Source organism: Equus quagga, chromosome 11, assembly GCF_021613505.1.
Source record: "Equus quagga isolate Etosha38 chromosome 11, UCLA_HA_Equagga_1.0, whole genome shotgun sequence".
Lineage (NCBI taxonomy): Eukaryota > Metazoa > Chordata > Mammalia > Perissodactyla > Equidae > Equus > Equus quagga.
In genome coordinates this window covers 67,219,627-67,242,770 of record NC_060277.1, presented here as the reverse complement: position 1 = coordinate 67,242,770, position 23,144 = coordinate 67,219,627, and the positions used below count along the sequence as shown (strand labels likewise).

Here is a 23,144-nt window from a genome sequence, read left to right as displayed (position 1 = left end):
TAATAAACAATATGAAGAAAAAGCAGACTAAAGGAATGCTATATAAAATTTTATATAAAAATAAAGGGAGGGGCTGACCCGGTGGTGCAGCGGTTAAGTTCGCATGTTCCACTTCTCGGCGGCCCGGGGCTCACCGGTTCGGATCCTGGGTGCGGACATGGCACCACTTGGCAAAAGCCATGCTGTGGTAGGCGTCCCACGTATAAAGTAGAGGAAGATGGGCACGGATGTTAGCTCAGGGCCAGTCTTCCTCAGAAAAAAGAGGAGGATTGGCGGTAGATAGCTGAGGGCTAATCTTTCTTAAAAATAAATAAATAAATAAATAAAATAAAGGGAAAGGAGGCAGCCTGGTGGCGCAGGAGTTAAGTTCACATACTCTGCTTCGGCAGCCTGGGGTTCACCGGTTTGGATCCCAGGCGTGGACCTATGTACCGCTCATTCAGCCATGCTGAGGCAGGCGTCCCACATACAAAATAGAGGAAGATGGGCACAGATGTTAGCTCAGGGCCAATCTTCCTCAGCAAAAAGAGGACTGGTGGCAGATGTTAGCTCAGGGCTAATCTCCTTCAATCAAATTTTTAAAATAAATAAATAAATAAATAAAAATAAAGGGAGGGAATGCTATTTTAGATACAGTTGTCCTGGAAGGCTTCTCTGATTGCCATTTGATAACAATTAATGACAATAAGGGCTAGCATATATGGTCACTGTGTGCTAGGACCTGGACTAAGTACTGGACATGCAATATTTCATTTAATCCTTAGCAAGTCTCAGTTCAGTACTATTACCATCCTCTCTGATATAGATGAGAAAACGGAGGGGCTGACCCCGTGGCCAAGTGGTTAAGTTCGCACACTCCGCTGCAGGCGGCCCAGTGTTTCATTGGTTCGAATCCTGGGCGCGGACATGGCACTGCTCATCAAACCACACTGAGGCAGCGTCCCACACGCCACAACTAGAAGGACCCACAACGAAGAATATACAACTATGTACCAGGGAGCTTTGGGGAGAGAAAGGAAAAATAAATAAATAAATAAAATAAAATCTTAAAAAAAAAAAAAATAGAAAACGGAGCCTTAGAGAAGTAAGGCCCTTTGCAGAATCTCCAGCGAGTAGGGCAAGAAGAGAGAGCAAGGGGGCCGGCCCAGGGGCTGAGTGGTTAAGTTTGCATGCTCCATTTCGGTGGCCCAGGGTTTCACTGGTTCAGATCGTGGGCACGGACACGGCACCGCTCATCAAGCCATGCTGAGGTGGCATCCCAAATGCCACAACTAGAAGGACCCACAACTAAAAATACACAACTATGTACCACGGGCCTTTGGGGAAAAAGAGGAAAAAATAAAACCTTTAAAAAAATAAAAGAAGAGAGAGCAAGGCCAAGGCTGCACAGTAAGTGAGGAAGCCGGACTTGAACTCAGGAATACAATCCCATGCTACCGTGCTGATGAAGAGATGGAACCTCAAAGAGGTCAAGTGTGCCTGTGGTCACAAAGTGGCAGGGCCACCTGCCCTCCCCACACATAGCTAAGAGATGAGTGCAATTCAATCTTCCCTAATATCAGACTATTACTCTCATCAGCAGCTGGAAACCAAGCCTTACCTTGAAACAAGAGGAGAAAGACAACTTGGGCTCTTCAAGGCCAGCCGATAAATGCTGACTACGTTCCTCTCCCCTCCCCCCAGACCTCCAACACAAGTCGGTGAAGTAAAGGGAAACATGCCTTGTTGCTAATTCTCCAGGTTACGGTTTCTTACTGGAAAACAGACAGGAACAGAACAAGGGATGACTGGGCTAGCTGCTCCACAGTGCCCCAGTAGCTCTCTGAGTGGAGCGAAGGGGACAGGCACTGAGAAGAGGTCAGAGGCAAGGAGAAAGCAGCCCTCTCTAGCCCCATTTCAAGAAAGCACAGCTCTCCCTCAAGCTCTGGAGGACTGGGGTGATAGTGGGGGAAGAGGAATGCTTTCTTAAGAAGCATGAGGCAGGAAAGACGGAAGACAGGGAGCAGGTCACCCAGCTCTCTTGAGGGAGGGAGAGGAGAATAAGGCAGGAGGCTTGAGGAAGAAGGCTCACACTGCTTCAAGCAGATCAGTCCAGAAGGGAAATACCACATCCAAGGTCAGAGGGTGTTTGCAGAATTGCTGGAAATCCCAGGTTGAGGTTCCAGGCCGAATTACCAGAAGAGGCTAAAGGGAAAGAAAACCCAAGCAGAGTCCCACAAGGCTTAAACCAAAGGTCAGGATTTGGACCAACCCGTTTTTTATTGTATGTCAGTCACCACAGCCACAGGAACCTGTAGCCAGAGTTAATCAACAACCAAGGTGGTCAGGGAAGATGGGGTTCATGCCAGAGAGGAGCACATTAAGGGGAGCCTGGATTTCCATCTTATATCCACCTGGCTTAACTTGAGAAATGTAGTTCACACCGACCTTTAGAATCTTTTTCCCAAAGCCTTCAGACCCTCTCCCCACCAACACACACACACACACACACACACACACAGAAATTCAATGCTCAGTCTCCCTCTTCAGCAACTTATCACCTTATCTCCAGCAAGTCAGGTCTCCTAGTCCAACACTGCACCAAACAAATTATGACCTGAATGGCAAGAAAAACTGTGTCACCTAAAGAAACCCAATTAACGACATGACTCTGCTCTCTTCAATTCCCCTCCAGTCATATCCAGGGCACCAGTGTGGCTGACCGCCTTTCTGGCTACTGGCCATGTTCCTTGGCTAACTCAAAAGCCAGAAGACAATTTAAACTGGGGCCTCCAACCCAGAGATGGGAAATCCTGCTCTCCCCACACCTTGGCCTGTTGAGAAAGCCCGAAGGACACAGGACAAAAACACCACCTGGGTGACAGTCTGGAGTGTTCACCTTGAAATCTCTAAGTTGCCCCTTCAGCCAGAGCTCCTTGCTGAAGAAAAACACATAAATGCTGCTGAAAGCTCCCAAATGAGTGTGTGCAAGTGCCCCAGGAGGGACAATAGAAAAGGTATTTCGAAGAAATTCCTGCTGCGATTGTTTCCTTTTATTCCTTTTCTAATTAGCCCCTCCCTTGAGAGATCTCCATTACCTCGCCCTCCCTCCAGCAAACATACAACATACCCACTGCTCTCCCTCACCTCCTGAGGGACCACATGCAGCGTGTGTTTTGTGTGTGTGCATACATATAAACATCCTCTTCCCAGGCTAGTTTCCGAAGAGAATCCATGCTTCCCCTCCTCCCCAGTGCACTTGTCTTTCCTCCCAGCCCCACACCGCTGCAGAGTTGGTAATGCAATATTCAGGGACCCTGAGACCGGAAATGCCTGGTTCTGGACTGCTGCACTTGAAACAAGAGAGAAGGGATGGGGAGAGTCGAACATGGGGATGAGGGGCGACGGCAGGAGGTGTGGAGTGGAGAGGGGAGGCTGAAATTCCGACCAGAGAAGAGATGCAATTCAAGGGTGGGCGAGGAGGAGAAAGGGTGACGAGGGGGAGGCTGTCAAGACAGTTGCAAAGTCAAAATTCGAGGAACCGAGAAAGAGGAGGGGGAGGAAGAAGATATAACTAAGGGCAATGGTGGAAAGGCCCAAGAGGAGGTATGGGGCCAGGGAGGGCACCACAACAAAGATTCTGCAGGTGATGGGGGCCTAAGTTTAGGGGAACCAGGAGTGATCCTCAAACACCTTGGAGGAAGGGGGTCCGGAATCTCAGTAAAGGTAGAGGTGGCTAGGAAGCGTGGGGGCGGGGCACCACAGGGTGGGGACCGAACGGGCTCCCAGAATCTGCAGCGAGCGGAGAGAGGGGGAGCAGGGGCGGGGGCCCAGCAGCGGCGGGCGCCCGGGAAAGGGGCGGGGGTGGCCGAGGGGGACGGGGCTGGCGGAGGGGGCGACCAGGGAGCACGTGAGGTGTGCAGCCACCCCGCTCCTCTGCGGCGGGGCCTGGAACCAGGGCGAGGCTGGGGGGCGGCGCGCTCACCCGCAGGGCGGACAGGTCGATGTCGTCCAGGCTGCGGGCGGGGGCTGGGTCGCCCATGGCCTCCGCGGGGAACGGGGCCCCGGGGCCGCTCACGCTCCGGCTCGGTTATTCCGCTGCCGCCGTCGCCGCTTCTCCCCCATCGGGGGATCCCGGAGGCGGACTCCACCGTGCCTCCCCCGGAGAACGGGGAGGGGGAGGGCCGGCGGGAGGACCGACCCAGCGACTGACAGGCGCTCTCGCCCGGGAGCTTGCCACCCGAGCTCCCGACTCTCCTGCGCAGGCGCGGAGTGGCCGTGCACTGGGAAGGTGGTAAAGGGAACGTGACGCGAGCGCGCCGGGTTCCCCCTCCCCCTCGGCGTCGACACCTGCGCGCAGGCGCAAGAGAGAGAGCGAAAGGCGCGCGCGAGGACTGAGCGACTGCGCGAGCCTGGCGTGAAAGAAGTGGGCGGCGGCCGAGGCGGCCGCGGAGCGCGCCCACCAGCTGGCGCGCATGCGCACACGCGCTTCCTTCTCTTCGCCTATTTTTTGCCCTTTCTTTCCCCCATTTCCTTCTTAGCTCTCCTTTGACACCTTTCCTTCCCTTTCCCTCCTCTTTCCTGTGCCCAGCTGCCAATCAAGCCACCCACCTCTCTATTTGCGGGGGAAGGGGGGCGGGACCCAACCCCCTCTGTTACTTGGGGGGTTGTTATGGTAACTCCCCACGCGAGGGCTGGGTGGCCTCTAGATAGGATGGGCTGTCCACCCACCTAGTTGCCATGGCAACAGTGGAGCCGCTGAGGGAGGGGCCTCTCCGTGAGAACGTGGCTGTCGAAACCACTTGGGGAGTGGAGACGGGGGACTGGCTGCCTCGGGGATGCCCTTTACCCCCTTCCCTGGCTGGAGTCAGGGGTGTTGGGGAGGCGAATCTCAGATCTCAGGATAGGGAATCCTACCGCAGGGCTTTATCTCTGCACCTCTTGTTCTGCACAAAGGAACTGTTTCAACAATTATTCATTGACTGATCCCTGGAGCCGCGCGTGGGGAAAGGGGTGGCAGGGAGAGGCGGAGGGGAAGAGAAGAAATCTATGTCCAATCCCTTCAAATCTTGCTTGGGTCACCTTAGGTCTAGCCGTGTTGGCACAGCACCCGCAGCCATTAGCCTCACTAGAGGCTGGGTAATGCTATGTAAAGAACAAGGAGTCATGTTCTACCACTGACACGCTGTGTGACCTTGAGCAAGTTGCTTTGCTCCTCTGGGCTTTTCTTTCACTGTAAAGTTGAGGGAGAAGGTTGCTTGATCCCTAAGATCACTTCCAGCAACAATACTATCTCCAAAAGACCCCACCACCAGCCTTAATACAAACATCACTTAGGAGAGTTGGAATCGAAAGTCTGGATCCTTCTCCTCAGTACATTCACATGCACATGCACATGTGAAAAAGTTTTGCTTCCCTCCCGTCCTATTTATCTTGCCATTGTCCTTGTCGAAGCCACCATCCCCACTCACCTCCATTACTCTTATCAGCCTCCTACTTGGTCTTCCTGCCTGACCCGCTTAAGTCAACTCTCCATACCCAGAGTGATTTTTCTAAAACTCAAATCTGATGTCACTCTCAAACTAAGACCCTTCGCTGGCTCCCCACTGTCTTTTTTTCTTTTTTAAGATTTTATTTTTCCTTCTTCTCCTCAAAGCCCCCCCAGTACATAGCTGTATATTTTAGTTGCGGGTCCTTCTAGCTGTGGCATGGGACGCCGCCTCAGCATGGGTTGATTTGAGGTGCTAGGTCCGTGCCCAGGACCCGAAGCTAGTGTAACTCTGGGCCACCAAAGTGGAGGGTGCGAACTTAACCACTTGGCCACTGGGCTGGCCCCTCCCCAAGTAGAGTCTAAAGTGTAGCATGAAAGATCCTTCAGGATTCTGCCTGCTTTTCCTGCCTTCTTTTTCAACACTCCACCATTCCACCTCACATGTTCTAGCCATACTGAAATCCTCTCCTCACAGCTCCCAGAACTCAACTGGTCCTCCTCCAGCCATGCACTTGCTGTTTCTTCTCCCTGGAATATTCTGACCATGCCCACTCTCACTGCCCTTTGCTTTGTACTACGTGTCTAAATCATCTCCTCCATGAAGCCTACCTTGACCCACTAAGACTGAGTTTGGCTCTTCCACTTTAGCTGCATGGCTTAAACCCATGGTAACATTTAACACTTGAATTGTAAATATCTGTTGAATCTCCTTAATGGCGGGAATTCTGTCAGTCTTGTTCAACACAAGGCCTGGAACCCACGAGAGGTTCAGTAACATTTAAGTGAGTGAAGGCCCCTGTTGTTTGGGTAGGCACTGTGATATATAGTAATTCAACGTCAAGACTGTGGGATAGTGGGAAGAAAACACAGAATTTGAAGTTAGTGCTTTGGGCAAGTCATTAATCTCTCTGAGGCTCAATTCAGGCTCAATCTGTAAAACAGGAATAATAAGAGGGAGGTTAGGGTAAACTAAAATTAGCTATGTAAAGCACTTGGTGTATCCTAGGTCTTTAATAAATTTACTAACACCTGACTCGTAGGCAGTGTTTAATAAGGAGATGCTGAATCAATGAATAAGCAAATTAAGATCACAGGGATAGGATAAATGATCACTCAAACCTAAGAGGCAGTGTAATTTGTGGGGTGTGGAAGGTAGAGAAACAAGATTGGCCCTGTGCTGATAATTACTGAAGCTGGAGTATGGAGTATGGATGCATGAGGGTCCTTTCTCCTATCCCCCGAAAGGGGAACGTATCTCCCTTATCCACAGGGGGTACATTCCAAGACCCCCAGTGGATGCCTGAAACTACTGAACCCTATATATATACTATGTTTTCTCCTATGTATACAGACATACCTATAATAAAGTTTAATTTATAAATTAGGCACAGTAGGAGATTAATAATAGTAACTACCAATAAAATAGAAAAATTATAACAATATATAGTGTAATAAAAGTTGTGTGAATGTAGTCTCTTTCTCTTTCAGTCCAAACCTATTCCTGAATCTGTAACCATCTCTTACTTGCAGTGATTGGCTTTGTGTCACTCAATTCAGAGGATCTCTTGCTGAAGCCTCCGTATAGGCTCAAAGCTGTCTGGTGCAACACGTTGCCATCAGTCAGAACACGTTTTCTGTTCGTGTCTTCCACCCACAAACTTAATGCCTTTTCCATCTTAACTAAGCACCTATCACGTACTGTGGCCATATTTTTTACAGTTTAAGCAAAACCAACATGAATTTCTTTTTCCTTCTCACAATTTCTTGGATAGAAGATTTGTTCTTACTGTAGCATAGATTAGCAACCTCAGCATAGAATTTTTTTTCTTATTACATCGAGAACTTTTACCTTTTCACTTAAAGGAAGCACTTTATGACTCCTCTTTGGCATATCCCAATTGCCAGCATTACCACTCTTGAGCTTTGGGGCCATTATTAAGTTAAATAAGTGTTATTTGAACACAAACACTGTGATACCACTACCGTCAATCTGATAACTGAGACGGCTACTAAGTGACTAACGGGTGGGTAGCGTGTACAGTATGGATGCGCTGGACAAAGGGATGATTCACGTCCAGGGCTGGACAGAGTGGGATGGTGCAAGATTTCATCATGCTACTCAGAATGGTGTACAATTTAAAACTTATGACTTGTTTATTTCTGGAATATTCCATTTAATATTTTTGGACCGTGGTTGACCGTGGTTAACTGAAACCACAGAAAGTGAAACCACAGATAAAGGGAGACTACTGTATATGCGTAATTGTTTGTAATAAGGTTAAGTGCGCACGTTCCGCTTCTCAGTGGCCCGGGGTTCGCTGTTTCGGATCCCGGGTGTGGACATGGCACCGCTTGGCATGCCATGCTGTGGTAGGTGTCCCACATATAAAGTAGAGGAAGATGGGCATGGATGTTAGCTCAGGGCCAGTGTTCCTCAGCAAAAAGAGGAGGATTGGCAGCAGTTAACTCAGGGCTAACCTTCCTCAAAAAAACAAATCAAAACAAAACTTAAAGAGAGACAATGTGGTGGAGGAAGCCCTGGATCAGCCATCAAGAAAATTTAAAATATTAAAAGTAAGTCAAATTTTAGGACCCCTGGGGGATGAATGAACATTTTGCACAGGCCCAGTCACCCTCAGGATCGTCCATCCTCCTTGGGAGGCTGGATTCCTTTTCTTCCTCCTGGGTCTCGAGCTAACTCTTCTGATTCCAAACCTACAGCTTTTCCCCCAGCACTGTGGTGGCCTCCATTCAAGAAACTTCGGGAATAAGGAGGCAGGGTGGGGGCAGACAGACCAACCGACAGTGTGAAGCAGAAGCCAACTCAGCCTTGGGCCCAGCCTGGGGCAGCTGCTGCCTCTGCCCCACTCCTCGCTTAATGAGGTGACAGTCCCCTAGGGAAAGAGGCACTTAGTGCTGACAAGGAGGCTCATTAGCAGAATGCCAATTAGTGCCAGGGGACTGCTATATGCAGGAGGGGGGATTTCTTGTGTGGAAGTGTCTTCTTCAGAGGAGTGGAGGGCTGGACTCAAAAGAGAGGATGGGGGCAAGACACCAGCCTCCCCTCTTCCCTCGTCATCATCCACTGCACACCCCTCTTCCAGGAAGGCTTCCGGTACTCCTCGCTCTACTCCCCTGTTTCTTCCTGCTCCTGTCATCAATTCTGAGACTGAGAGTGAGGTTAGGAGAATGAAGGGCAAGAGCCAGGACCTGTGCTAAACTTTGTTCTAATTGCAAAAAGATATGAATATATATATGTTCCTGTACCCACCACTCAGCTTAAGAAATAAAAGCCACCAATTCACCTGAAGAGCTCTGCCTTCCCCTCTGTTATCCCCTTCTCTCCACCCACACTGGGAGGTAACCCTCTTCAATCCAGTGTGTGCTGTACACTCTCGTAGATAATACCATTTATTTTCTCTCTCCCTCTGGAGCAGCACCAAGCAATCGAATTTTGTGGAATGATGGAAATGGTCTATACCTACACTGTCCAGTATGCTAGCCACTAGCAACAAGTGGCTACCGAGCTCTTGAAATGTGGCTAGTGCAAGTGAGGAACTACATTTTTAATTATTTCTAATTTCAATTAATTTAAATGTAAATAGCCAAACGTGGCTAGCAGCTACTGTCCTGGAGAGTGAAGCTCCACCATATACGTGCCGAAGTGCGAAAGCGCCCCATGAGGCGGGGGGAGGCTCTGTTGTACTCACTTCTGTGAGTCTAGAACAGTGTCTGGCAAATAGCAGGTGCTCAATAAATGTTTAAGCCCGCGACTGAATCTTTGCACAAGCCAGTTATGCAAGTATTATTCCCATTTCCCAGTTGGGACCACCGAGGCCCAGAGAAGTGATGTGACTTGACAATGTCACCTAGGTAATAAGTGACAAGTCCAGGATTTGGGCCCAGTTCTTCCTGCCCTCAAGCCTGTACCCTTAACCACTCCCAAAGGGGCTTCCCTAAGCCTCTCCTGCACTGTCACTTGAGGAACAAGAAGCAGCCCCTCCAGGCCCTTCTCCGTGGACCTCCCTCCTGGGTCTCCAGGTGTCGGGATTTGACCCTGCCTTTCCTTCTCCCCAGGCAGCCCTGTGTGAACACCTTCTCCTCCCAGCAGCTAGGTGATCGAGCTCCTGAAGCCACAGACAAGTAGAGCAGAGATGAAGCAGCAGAAAGAGGACAGGAGTCGGGTGGAGAGAAGGTGAAGGCATCTGGCACTATGTGTGTGTGGGGGGGGGGGGGGGGGAGAGGCTGAGACAAGCATTCAGTTTGGTGAGGGAGAGGCACAGGGACCTTTTCTATGCTTTTATTTACGAAATGCTTATTGAACTGATACAAAGTTAGTGTCTGTCAGCAGGCTGGTGGAGGGAGTTAGTGTGTACCCCCCACAACAACCCCTCCCCACGGTGGGGGCTGAAGCCAGGAGTGGCTTCATCCTTCCCTCCACCTTGGCAGCAATGGGCTGGGAGAGACCCTGGGGCAGGGAGGGGGTTCCAGGGCAGCAGGAAGAAGGGAGAGATGGAAAGACCCAGGGCAGAGCCTGCTCCTCCTGGAGTAAGAGGCTTGTCCCAGGCGTCCTGGCAGGAGTTACGCTTCTCCCCGGAGGCAGTGGTTTGAACTGGGCGGCGGGGAGGATGAACTTCTCTGAGGCCCTCTCCCGCCTCCCCGGCCCAGGGTTGGGAGTGTCTTCTCTGGCTGCTTCTCAAGACAGGATCCTCTGTGACTTCTCTCATCCCCTCCAGGGATGCTTGCTCCCACAGGTCTCAAAGGGCACTGCCCTCAGTCCTCAGAGTTAGGAGGCAGGGAGCCAAATCCAGTGGAGCCCAGTGTCTGGTGATCTCTCCTGGGTGGAGCCACAGCTACGTCCACACTTCTAGGGGCATCACACCCTCCTTGCTACCCAGAGGGGGCAGCAAAGACTCATCCTCCAGGAACTTGAGAGGGAAGTGGACCAGGTGTCCCTGGACCTGGGTGAGCTCAGACAGGGCCAAAGGAGGGCAGACTGTGGCTAGAGGCTCCACGGCCACATACTCCCGGAGTGCCCGCAGGGAACGTGTGGCGTTGGACGGCAGGCAGCGGAAGATCTGTGGATGGCAGACATGGAAGCCAATAGGGCTTAGGGAGACTCTGCCAAGAGTCCAAGCCCAACTGGGCTGGATGCCCTCACTCCCCATATCAATTCCCGTGACACTGACCTTGAGCCGCTGAATCCCTTAATATGCCCCCCAGACCCTCATCCCCCTTCTAAGAAGGGCTGTGTGGTGGGGCTTTTCTCCATCCCAGCCGGAACAAGATAAGCCAAGAATTTCTCATAGGCAGCCCCCCTCAGTGCCCACCTGCTCATAGATATTGGCATTGCTCTCCGCTGTGTCTTGCCACAACTGGAAGAAGACATCACAGATAGGGTCTCGGAGATCCAGGTCTGGCCGGGCAGCTGCCCCAAGAATCACACTACAGGAGAAAGGAGTCCCAGCGGGGCTAGATTAAGATCCTTAGAGAACTCCAATGCAGAAAAGTTGTGTTGTGCCTACCCAGGCCATTCAAAATAGATACAATGTGAAACAGTAAAGTAAGCCAAAAGAGTCCAACAGAGCTTTAATTTGTCTCAACTTTGGCAACTACTTTGATGCTTTAAAAAATATATATATACTAAATTATCTTTAAAATGCTTGTTTCTCATTTTTTGGTATCCCTACTTTGCTGGTACCCTAAACTGGGTTAGTCTTCCTACTGGGAAATCTAAGCAGTCCTCATACCTGCTCAAAAGGCAGGACTCCCCCACCCCCGACTTCCTCTCCCCACCTTATAGCACCCCACCCTGGCTCTACCTGAAGCAATGCTTCCGCAAACTCAGGGCAAACCTGCCCGCCTGATACTCCACGCCGTCCATGAGGGATGGCTCCATCTCTGTGTCCTCGATCAGCACGGCCAGCTCACTGTCCCGCTTCCCTAGCAAGCTCCGGTCATTGATGTTTGCGGAACCTGGGGTGGGTGTGGGACACACTGTGTCTGTCTGGATCCAGGGGGACCCCTCACCCCCATCACCTCTACCAGAGCACCGGCCTGTGGGCAACACACCTTCTTTGGTCTCCATTCCCAACTGGGCCTCAGCTGCAGTCTGGTCATCCCCTTTCATCCCATTGCCCCAGGCTACCTCTGCCTCACCCCTCCCCACCCTCCTCTTGCTGCCAGGGGCCCAGATCCAGCACTGACCAATGATGACTGTCCGGTCATCCGCAATGAGCATCTTGCTGTGGATATAGATGAGCTCTGAGACTGGGTGCCCGCACAGCTCTCCGTGTGTACGAAGCCCACAGATGGATATATAGTCCCGCCATGCTGTCCCCACTGTGAGTAAGAGAGATGGGGGTGAGGGGAGTGAGGTGAGAGGTGCCCTCCGTGTGCAGATGGAGCCCTGTCCCACCTATCTCCTCAGTTCAGAAGCCCTGTAGAGCCTAGTCTATATAATTTTCCCTGTGGTGAAAGCCCACTAATGGTCTCAGGGCAATAGTCCCAGAGGCATGCAAGAATGACAGCCTCCTTCTCTCCACCCCTGTGGCCTCCAGCTCCCCAGTCTCCCCCTCTGCAGGGTTCCAGAGCTCATCCCCCAGCCCCCAGCACTCACTGGCTGCTTTGAGGCGATGTAGGATTGAATATTCCCCACGACACAGAGTCCTGAGGGAAAAGAACCAGTGAGGGAGGTGGAGGCTGGAGGAGGGAATGGGGATGTCAGGAGAGAGATAGATCTCACAAGTCCAGCAGGAAGGGATCAGGACAGAGTCAGGATGGGGACACGAGTGGGATGAGGCCACAGAGAGGCAGAGTCTGGCTGAGGGGGTCACCTGTAAGTGAAGTGCAGAATGGCCTGGATGGAGTTACCACCACCTGTGGAGATGTCACCCTCAAACCCGGGGAGCAGGGGCAAAAGCACGTAGACCCGGAAGCACTGCCCCTGTCTGAGGAGGGGGCAGAGTCAGAGGTGTGACCTGTCCCCAAAGCTCCACCCTCCAGATGGGTTTAAGCCATGCCCACAGTCCCCCCACCTCCTGCCAGTCCACCTTACTTGTGGGCCTTCAGGATTCTGTCCACAATCTCATCGCCCACTTTGTTCAGAACCGTCCGCCCATCTGAGCAGCTAATGAAGAACTGATTCTAGGGCAGGCACCAAAGAGAGACATCAGCAGCCTGGCCCTGGCCCCTGCCCCTGCCCTCAGGCTCCCAGCCATGTCCCTACCCCCAGGCTCCAGGCCCTGGCCCCAGGCTTCTGCATTTCTCCAGGCCCTACTATACCAGCCCTCAAGACTGATCCCACTGACTTCCTACATCTCTCTCCTGCAACATCCCTCCATGCCCTCCCCGCTCTCTACCCCAAGGCCGACCTCAATGTAGAGGAAGTGCTGGCTCTCCCTGATGGTGTGCAGGTAGGCATTGAGGATGGAGTTCTCCAAAGTCCCCGCTGACCAGCGGTCCACTGACCGCAAGACCTGGGGGATGGCGAATACGACGTGGTTTCAGACCCTGGGAGAGGAGGAGTCTGGGGGGCTCTCAGGTCAGGGAGAGTGGGCTGAGGTGGTGGCTGAAGGAAGTGGGGAGATGGCAGGCTGAAGTGGGGAGCCTCACCTGCACAGTGGCGCACTGCATCCCCGGGAGCATGAAGGGGAACTGGTTTGCAGTGCTGGTGGACTTGGGCAGCAGGTAGGGGTACATGGGTGTCTTGTACTTGGCCTTGGTAGTCTGAGGTGGAGGGATGGTAGAGTCAGTGGGAGGTGGCGAGCTGCCCCTGCCTCTTTCCCACCCTCCAGCCCCTACAGGAGGGGGTGAGCACCTTGGTGAAGTTCCAGCGCTGGATGAAGTGTCGGGCAAGGTCCCGGGCGGGTGGGCCGTGGATGACCACCCCAACGTCCCGCCATGGCATGCGGGGTGTGGTCTCCCTGTCAATGAAATCTGGGGGTCCCAGGAGAGTCAAGAGAGGTCAGGGATGGTCTCTTGGGAACACTTGGGACGGGGGGAGGAGGAGCTGCCCAGAGGAAAGGCTGCATTATCCCGACCCAGCTCATCCCATTCTCAGTCCCAGCCCCAACTTCTACCCCTGGTCCCAGCTCTCAGGGTCTTTGGAGGAGGGGGACCCTCACCCTCAAAAGGCCGGTCCAGTTGCACCCAGTCCTTAGTGATAAGATTGCTGTAGTCCTTGCCCAGCCAGAAGAGTTGGTTGTGAGAGAGGTCTGGGGTGTCTGAAGAGTCTGAGCACGGGGTGGGAGGCTGCAGGGGGAACACACCCCAGCCAGGGGCAAGGAGAGGTCATGGAGGCCATACAGAGCCAGGGCCAAAGAGAAGATAGGAACACTGAAAAAGTGTGAGACAGACACACAAGAGAGACACAGAGTAAGAATGAAACAGAGAGAGTTTGCTTCCCCAGCCCTCCCCTTCAGCTGCATTTGACATCCCTGGAGGAATAGATATGGGCTCAACACAAGGTTGCCATAAGGGAAGCCATATTGTAGAAAAGAAACCACACTGTAACTTTGAATGACCTTTGATTAACTAACCCAGCTGGATATGCACCTTCCAGGAGATAGACATGCTCTGTAGATTCCATGGCCCCTCCCAGCCGCTATAAGTAAATAACTTTGTTCTTTTGAGTTCCTTAGGAATGTGATGAGCCCCAGGCAGAGTCTATGCTGATAGCCATCATCAATGACAACCGAAAGATCAGGGTGTAGTGCTCCAGTCTCTGATGCATATCCAGTAAAACAAAAGATTATCAGAAACTTGGACCAAATGTCTGCCCCCCCAGAGACCAGATGCCTCCCTCATCCAGAGACCAACCCTCTATATAACTGGCCTGTAGTCTTTGTTCTGTAAGATGGTCCCTTCTGACATTAGTCAGCCATCTTCCCCCTTGTTAGCGAGCTGTAATAAAACCCTCTCTCTCCTACCACCTTGCCTCTGGAATGCTGACATGTCTTGAGGTGGGCAGATGACCCCCTTTGGGTGGTAACAGAATGGGGGGTGGTGTTGTGGAAATGGGGAAGGGACTGAGTCATAGTATCTTCAAAGTGGGTTCTTGAGGTGCCAGAAAGGCCAAGGAACTCTGGCGTGGGTAGTGCTTGGAATGACTGGAGGGGGAAGGCTGGAGCTGGGAAGAGGTGTAGATTTGGGTTAGCTGAGTTTGGGGGAACCAGGAAGGCCTTGGGGGATTACCTGTGGGGCAGCTGATCCAGAGGAGGCCCCAAGGTCAGTCAGTCGGTAGTGCAGGTCATCCCAGCGGCCATAGGCAAGGTCCAGCCCCCCCAAGAAGGCCACTACTTGGTCCACTACCAGGAGCTTCTCATGATGGGCCCACAGCGTCACCTGGTCTGGGTGGCGCATCACCTGGAGCAGGTATGGAGGAGTTCGTGAAGGTGGGCATAGATGAGTGAAGACAGGAGGTGTTGGGAGGGAGAATGGGAAGATAGAAGGATGAGACAGGATGACACGTTTGTTTAAGGAAAGAGAGGGTGGAGGGAATAGGCAAGTGTGGGGAGGCAGGCTGGAGTGTGGGAGGGGTCTCCGAGGCCTGAGAGTCACCTTTACGTTGGGGTGCAGCAGCATCAGAACCCTCTTGCTATAGCCACTGTTGATGCCCAAGGCCAACTCCACTTCCTTAAACAGCAGTACGGACACACGGACACCCTCCTCCTGGTGGTGAGGGAATCAGATCCTAATGCTTCTCCCAGAACAGCCTCTTTCCACCCTTCCAAACCCTTCCCCATGCTCAGGATTCCTGTATGTCCCTCCACCCTGCCTGGAGAGCCTCTATGTTCTGCCACTTACACCCTGCCTTGATGCTTACAGCAAACTTAGATTGAATGTCAACTACCTGCTCACCCTCTCATCCAACCGCACATCTACCCACCTACCTATCATTATCTATCCATCCATCTTCCCAACCATTTACTTATCTACCATCTATCATACGCCCATCTACCCACTCACCCTCCTATTGACCCACTTTTCCAACCTCATATCCTTCCATCCATCTCCCTTTCTTTTTTTTTCTTTTTTCTTTTCTTTGTTTTTTGAGGAAGATTAGCCCTGAGCTAACTACTGCCAATCCCCCTCTTTTTGCTGAGGAAGACTGGCCCTGACCTAACATCCGTGTCCATCTTCCTCTACTTTATAGGTAGGATGCCTACCACAGCATGGCTTTGCCAAGTGGTGCCATGTCCACACCTGGGATCCAAACTGGCGAACCCCAGGCCGCCGAGAAGCAGAACGTGTGAACCTAACCGCTGTGCCACTGGGCCGACCCTCTTTTTTTTTTTAATTCTTTTTTTATTAAAAAAAATTTTTTTTTGAGGAAGATTAGCCCTGAGCTAACATCTGCTGCCAATCTTCCTCTTTTTGCTGAGGAAGACTGACCCCTGAGCTAACATTCATGCCCATCGTCCTCTACTTTATATGTTGGATGCCTACCACAGCATGGCTTGACAAGCAGTGCCCTGGGGATCCGAACCGGCGAACCCTGGGCCAGCGAAGCAGAACGCGTGAACTTAACCACTGCACCACCAGGCCAGCCCCTATCCATCTCCCTTTCCATCATCTATCCATCCACTCACCCACTCACTCTCCATCATCCTCCTGTCCATTAACATCTATGGGTGCTCCCAACATGGCAGACACTGTGCCTCGTACTGGAACTACTGATGTTATCAGTCCAGTGGGAGAGATAGACATGTACATGCCCAGTTAACATAATAAGTTAGCTGGGAGAGAAGTCTATACCAGGCAGAAGAGGAGCACGAAGAGGGAGGTGTCAGTTCTCCTTAAGGAAGAGGTAGAGGTTATGCTTGCTGGACACTGAGCCAGGATGGGCATGCTTCCTCCCCCTGAAGCCTCAGATTCCCTACCTTCCCCCATGCCGCAGTCCCTTCCAACCAACCTCCACCCACAGACAACCCCACCCCAACTCCTCTGCAGCCTGACCACTCTCCTCACCGCCTTCTTCTTGAGCATAATGTCCAGTCTCCAGTCATCTGAATGGGCCGGACGCTTCAGGTACATCTCAGGACTCAACCTGGGATTCAGGGCAGGGGGTGAGGGCTAAGCTCCAGACAACCGGCCACTCCTCTCCTGCCACCCCTCCTCTGACCCTCAGCTGATCTGCTACAGGCCCTATCCTGCCCCTTCTTGCTTGGGCTTTTCCCCGACTCACCACCAGTCTGTGATGAAAATCTCCTCTCGAGCTCGAAGAATGGCATCTGCCACAGCAGCAAAGTAACCTGCCCCATTCACAAACCTGAGGGGAGGCCAAGCCAAGGAGGTCAGGGGAGTCAGAAGCCAGAAAGTTCTGGAGAGTGAAGACCGGAGGACAGTCATGGGTCAGAGGTGACAACAGATCAAGAGTGATCAGAGAGGTCAGATGGTATTAGATATATCAAAGTGGGATAGATAAATTTGTCAGTATGAGCTAAATAAAATTAAAAATTACAAAAGACACAATAAACTAAAGAAAATGACTAAAGATTGGGAGGATTAATACATCATACATAAAGAGTGTCAACAAATCAATACGAAAGAGACATATAAGCCAACTGAAAAATGAGCAGAGAATCTGAAGCCTCAGATTAAGAACTGACAGTTTACAGAGGAAATCAATAGTTAACTATAGGGAAAGATGTTCAATTTCACTACTAAACAAGGAAATTTATACTAAAATGAAACAGTTTAATTCATTAGATTGGCAAAAATTAAAATCAGTGGTAACATTCAATATTAGCATATAGGGAAGTGAGCATTCTCACAGACTATAGGAATATACCTTGATTATTGCCTTTTTAGAGGACAATTTGGCAGTATCTATCAGAATATTAAATGCATATACCTCAATACCATTAAATGCACATAGTAAATCTAATCCTAGGAAAAGATCCTATTAAATGCTTAGGCAAAGATTATGTTCATCACAGCATCATTGATAAGAGTGAAAAATAGGAAATAATCTAAACGCCTAATCTCTAACACATTTATTAAGTGAAGGAATAAGTCACAGAAGAGAGTGCATGATCTTATTTATGTTGAATCGGAAAGCAACATACACGCAGAAGCATTTGAAAATATGCAGGAAAAGGTCTGGGAGGGTAAAGATCAAACTGTTGCCAGGGTTACTTCTGGGAGGAGAAATGGGATTGCTGGGAGGGAGGGTAGGGAAGAAGGGCTGGGGGAGAAAGGGTTGTGCAATGAGTGGGAACTTTAATTTTTTATTTAATTGTTTCCATATTGTTTGTCTTTTTAATAACTAACAGTCTAGTATGAGAGTTCAGAGCAAGCTCTTGACCCAGCCTGCCTGGATGGGAATTCTTTCACTCTTTACAAGGTGTGTGACCCTGGGCAAGTTACTCAACTTCTCAGTGCATCAGTTCTCTCATCTGTAAAATGGAGATAGCCATACCCGCCCCCTAAGCTTGCTGTGAGGATTCAATAAGTTAACACACGGAAAACACTTAGAACGGTTCCTGGCACACAGTAAGTGCTACGTAAGTATTAGCTATTATTAGTTCCCATGTTAAAAAAATAACTTGGGGCCGGCCCAGTGGCGCAGCGGTTAAGTGCGCACATTCCGCTTCTGCAGCTCGGGGTTCACCGGTTCGGATCCCGGGTGCAGACATGGCACCGCTTGGCAGGCCATGCTGTGGCAGACGTCCCACATATAAAGTAGAGGAAGATGGGCACGGATGTTAGCTCAGGGCCAGTCTTCCTCAGAAAAAGAGGAGGATTGGCAGCAGTTAGCTCAGGGCTAATCTTCCTCAAAAAAAAACAAAAAACAAATAACCCAACACCACCTCTAAGAAAAATATTCCTTCCCTGATTCCCCCCTGCCTATGATGAAGGTCAACCTCCACAGCTCAGTGCTCAGGGCTCAGCAGGGGCGGCCCACTCCCAGACTCCTCTGGCTGCTCCTCGTCACGTGGCAACAACATTCGGTCCTGTGGTTCCCAAACACGCCAGGCTATTTCTAACTTCTCTGCACTGACTGCCCTTCTCCATATTCTTTATCTTGCTAAGGCAACCTCAGGATTACTGCCTCTGGGAGTCATTCTTGACATCCCCACGCGGGGGCAGATGCCCCTCCTCTGTGCTCAGTCCCTGTATCTACCACCACTCGGGCGAGCTCCCATTGTTTCATGATTGAATCACCTACTGGCTTGTGTCTTATTCCTGTCACTGGACCTGGCACATGGTAGATGCTTAGAAAATCTTTGTTGCATGAACTGATAAATCAGAGAGATTTGAGGAGATCACAGAGAACAGAGAGGGTCAGTGTGGTAAAAGAGGGTTCGAAATGTGACAGGAGGTCAGAGAGGTCAGGGGTCAAAGGAGATTACCAAGTCTGAGGGTTAGAAAGATCAGAGAGATCAGTGTAGTTAAAGAGGTCAGAGGGTTAAGGAGATTCAAGAAGTCAAAGGGGGAGGTTATTGAGGTCAGAAGGGGTCAGAGGACATAAAAGAGGATCAAGGACTCAGAGAACACCAAGGGGGTCATGAAGGCCACAGACAAGCTCAGAAGGGACATCAGTGTCTCACCACCGGGCCAAAGTCCCAGGCCGAGGAGGAGCATAGCTGTCATGCCGGTGCAGCTGTAGGAAGTCTCTGCCCGGGCCCTGGGCCAGCTCAGTGATCTCCTGGGCCCACCACCGCGCCTGCCGGTAGCTGCTGCACTTGAGAATCAGGGACCTGGACAGGAACAAGGAGATGGACCACAATCCTCCCCCTCCATTCCTCTAGCGCAGCTCAGAAACCTCCCTACTTTAGCTATCACCTCTTTCCCACTTCCTCCCTTAGTCCCTAATTCACGACTCCATGGGGACAGGGCATATTATCTGCATTTTCACAGTTGGGTCCCAGGCACCTAGTATTGTGCCAGACACTCAGGTTTGCTGAAAGAATCAATGAATGGAGTTTCTTTTCTTTTACATCAAGAGTCCCTCCTCCAAGCTTATATTCAACCCCCTTTCTCTGAACCCAGACTCTAAGAGCAGTCTCAAGCATCTGGCTAGACTAGTTCCCTGGTTCCAAATCATGGCAGGCTTCAAGAGAGTGGCAATGCCTTCCTTTCTTCCCTGGTCTCTTCCACTCAACTCCACTCAGGGCCCTCAGCTGGCTCTTCACTCATTAGGTGCGGTCCACACCAGGGAGGCCTTACCTGTGGGAGGTGTCGATCCGGACCCCGTACCGTACCTCTGTGCTCCTTTTCCCCACCTGCACCTCGAAGCCAGGGTCGAAGAGCTGAACAAATGAGATGGTGCCGGTCTCGAGGCACATGTACAGCAGGAAGGAGTCCTTCACCACCAGCCACCTGGAGCAGAAGGGCTCCATCCGTTCCACCCTGCCCTCGAGATCACCTTCCTCACCCCCACCCACTGCCCAGCTGCTGTACTCCAGGTCTCACCTCTTGGACCAGCGGTAACAAACTTGGTCCCGGCCACAGCAGGTGAGGCCAGGAACACGGTGGCCACCGGAGCGCTTCCGGATCACCCCCTCCCTGTGGGGAGAATCAGGAAGAGATGCTGGATGAGGAATGCAGACCCCAGCCCACCCTGCACTGCTTTCCCCATTCTTAGGCAGGGAGAGATCCAGACGTCTGCAGACGGCTGGGGGAGGAGTGTCAGATACTCACAGTCCTTTGCATCCAAGGTCCGGGATAAAGGACAGCTGACTGACTTCCAGGAACTCCGTCTGCAAAGCAAGACAAAGGCTCAGAGGAGAGACTTTGGCTCTCAGCCCCTCAGCCCCTGACCCTGATCCTTTACCCCTTGGGGGTCTGAATATCCTGCCCCACTTCCAAATACACAGGCACCCAGACCCTGGACCTTACCATGGCATGGTAGTTGCGGTAGAAAGACATGGTCAGGAGGCAGTTGAGGTAATTCTCCAGGTATTTCTAAAGCAGAGATGGGAGATAGGGAGAGATAGATGGGACCAGAGCCATTTGCACACCAAACGCCTTCCCAGAGGACCTGGGGTCCCAGACGCACCTGTTTGCTGGATGCATGTCTGGCAGAGCCTTCAGGACCTGCTCGGGGGAGAGAGGGCATCTCTCTGTTGGCTGCCTCTCGGGCTGGAGGATGGGCAATGGCAAAACTGTGGAAGGGATGGGGTGAGGGTCAAGAAAGATCTGGGGGGCCGAGTGCCTGGGTTCCTGAAGCACTGGAGATGGGGTCTTGGATGGGGGAGGAGGCCTAGAAGCTGGCAGAAAGAAGGCCCCCTACCTTGAGAATGGAGACAAGAAAAGAGGGGAGGCTGCCAAGGGTATTTTGGGCATGCAGCCCAGCCGAGATACTGGCACAGAACCATGAACAAGGAGAGCTGAGTAGGGAAGGTTTCCTGGTAACCGGGGTCAGGGCAGGGGGCCCAGTGGCCAGAGCTGGGGAAGGACGGCACCTGGGGAGAGAAGGTTGTGGCCTGGGGATGAGACAGGCAGAAAGGAGTGATGGGGGTTGGGGCAGTGACAGCCCATGCTGCCACAGGGTGAGAGCCACCTGCTCTTCACAGGAAGCAGTCCGGTCCCCCTCACCGAGCCAGAGGGAGCAGACTCATGAAGACTTTGTGTCTCAGAAGGTCTCGATGCAGCTCCTGGAAATGACGGAATTTCTTCTTGGTTGTCCAGGTAAAGTCGCCATGAGTCAATTGGACAGAATACAGAGTGCAGGTTCCTACCTGGGAGTGTGAAGAACTGAATAGATGTCCCCTGATTGGGTCACAGCCCCCCCACTCTGGCCAGCCCTCCCATTACCCCCCTCCCTGGAACCAGCCCAGCCACCTTGGATCCACTGGTGTATCTTTCAGTGCCCACCACCCGGGCTGTGACAGGGACCCCAGCGGCAAACACCAAGGGGTGCGTTTTCAGAGGCTGGAGGTGGTAGATGGCCAGAAAGGGGTGCATCCGGTCAGCTGGAAGGAAAGAAAGTGGAAGAATGTAGACCTCAGGAGTTCTCAGCCCCCTGGTCCTCCTCTTCCTGAGGGCCGTCCTCCCTGTGTACCTGGGTCCTCTCCCTCCCTCAGAGTGTCCACTTCATCGGGCTCCATCTGTAACTGGCTGGAGTCCAGGTCGTCCCCAGAGGGGAACAGGCTCACGGGGGTCGCCATCATCCTAGGATTATGGGGCGGCCTCAGGGAGGTGATCTGCCCTGCAGAACCCTGCCCTCCCTCCCACCCCTACGGCTCTCCATCTCCCACAAGTCCCCCTCTTCCCCACCCACCTGGACCCCGATGACTCCCAACCTCTCTCTCATTACGGCCCACCGGTCTGCAACGCCCCACCAACCCGCCTCTAACCTCCATCCCCTACCGCAATCCTTCATTCAGGATCCCTGAGCCCCGCCTCCCGTCCCTTAACTAGGGCGCCGAGGAAGACCCAGCCAGGCCCGGATGGTCCCGAACTGAGGCAGAGCAGAAGCCAGGGGAAGGGGTCCCGGGGGGTCGCAAGGGGACCGTAGCCACCGGAGCTCAAGGCGGGCCCGGCTGGCCAGGAGAAGGGGTCCAGGCGGGAATGAGGAAGTTACGCGCTCCCCGCCCGGGAAGGAAAGCCCGAAATCTGAGCGTGCGGCTGAGTCAGGAGGCGCAGTCCAGGGCCACTCCCGTCCCCGCCCGATTCCCAGGGCCAGGACCTCCGCGGCGCCCCCTCCCCGGAACCCTCACCCGGGCAGCCCCAGCCGGAGCCGGCGCGGGTCCGCGAGCGGAGGCAGCAGAGCGGGGCCGCAGCCGGAGCCCACGCCCCAGCGGCCCGGGGCGGGGTCGGCATTCAGGGCCTGCCCTCGGGGGCGGGACGGCCCCCGACCTCACCTCCGCGGGATTCTCGTCTGTCCTGTCCCGCCCCCGCCGCCCTCGGCACGCCCCGCGTCCTGCGCGCCGCCCTTGGTTGGGGGTCCGCCCTGGCGCTGCGGGGCCCCGCGTCCGCTCGGTGCGACCGCTGGGCGCTGTCCGCGGTCTGTCGGTCTGTCCCGCGCGGTCGGTCCGAGAGCGCCCGGCCGCCGCCCTGTGGGCTCTCGACGCTGCGCACCTTCCTTCGCTCCGGAGCGGCCCCCGGGCCCTTTCCGGCCGCTGGTGCTGCCTGGGCCCCTGGCGGGACGCGCCTCAGCGGCAGGGCTCTGTGGGTGCCCCCTTCTCGGGCCGGCTGCGAATCACATGGGGCCTGGCCTAGATGTTTGCAGATGGAAGGAATGATGAAAGGCCCAAGGGATGGCAGCCACAAGTTCATTAATTACGCGAGCCTGCATTCTTCCATTCATTCACCATTTATTGCGCTCTTGCGTGCCAAACACTGAGCGTACAATAGTGCACAAGACGATGGTGGAACTGCTCTCCTGGAACTTACAGGCTAGGGGGAAACAGGAAAATTTTCAGATTCTAAAAGACAAAATGTTTCATTTTTTTTCTAAAACAGATTTCTTTATCTCTTCTTAGGATGGACATTAGGATTGTTTCCAGTTTTTGTCTACTGTGAATAAAGCTCCTGCAAACATTCCTGTATAAGTCTTGGTGTGGATATGTGTTTTAATTTCTTTTGGGTAAATAGCTAGGAGTGGAGTTGCTGGGTCATGTACTAAGTGTATTTCAACTTTATAAGAAACTGCCAAACTGTTTTCCAAAATGGTGTTTCATTTTACGTTTCCAAAGTCAATGTATGGTAGTTCCAGTTTGTC

The 23,144-nt window shown here is 52.5% G+C and overlaps 2 protein-coding genes across 17 annotated transcripts in view; both read right to left on the bottom strand.

The window, feature by feature from the left end:
• Window positions 1-4,246, bottom strand: part of MINK1 (misshapen like kinase 1) — a 50,348-nt gene extending 46,102 nt beyond the window's left edge. For 7 of the 11 annotated variants that reach the window (XM_046677214.1, XM_046677216.1, XM_046677217.1 and 4 more), the window contains exon 1: window positions 3,965-4,245. In XM_046677214.1, the coding sequence (XP_046533170.1) occupies window positions 3,965-4,021 (57 nt within the window). In that variant the 5' untranslated portion in view covers window positions 4,022-4,245. Of the gene's footprint in view, window positions 1-3,964 lie in introns of all 11 variants that reach the window. The other 4 variants (XM_046677212.1, XM_046677213.1, XM_046677219.1 and 1 more) reach the window with 1 other exon arrangement.
• A 5,508-nt stretch (window positions 4,247-9,754) lies between these two features.
• PLD2 (phospholipase D2) lies at window positions 9,755-22,400 on the bottom strand. Of its 6 annotated transcripts, none has more exons than XM_046676797.1 (25): window positions 22,285-22,400; window positions 21,483-21,592; window positions 21,263-21,393; window positions 21,017-21,159; window positions 20,478-20,583; window positions 20,318-20,383; window positions 20,120-20,178; window positions 19,892-19,984; window positions 19,646-19,798; window positions 19,027-19,176; window positions 16,659-16,742; window positions 16,442-16,520; window positions 15,032-15,142; window positions 14,666-14,836; window positions 13,597-13,723; window positions 13,290-13,408; window positions 13,085-13,198; window positions 12,844-12,948; window positions 12,528-12,616; window positions 12,307-12,420; window positions 12,090-12,139; window positions 11,678-11,812; window positions 11,293-11,446; window positions 10,801-10,915; window positions 9,755-10,548 (listed from the first exon to the last, which is right to left on the bottom strand). In XM_046676797.1, the coding sequence occupies exons 2-25, from the start codon at window positions 21,589-21,591 to the stop codon at window positions 10,324-10,326; spliced, it is 2,802 nt and encodes a 933-aa protein (XP_046532753.1). In that variant the 5' UTR covers window position 21,592; window positions 22,285-22,400; the 3' UTR covers window positions 9,755-10,323. The 6 variants fall into 6 exon arrangements, with proteins under 6 accessions (XP_046532753.1, XP_046532751.1, XP_046532750.1 ...); XM_046676795.1 differs by lacking the exon at window positions 22,285-22,400 and adding an exon at window positions 22,141-22,270; XM_046676794.1 differs by lacking the exon at window positions 22,285-22,400 and adding an exon at window positions 21,778-22,104.
• Between the last annotated feature and the right edge of the window lie 744 nt (window positions 22,401-23,144).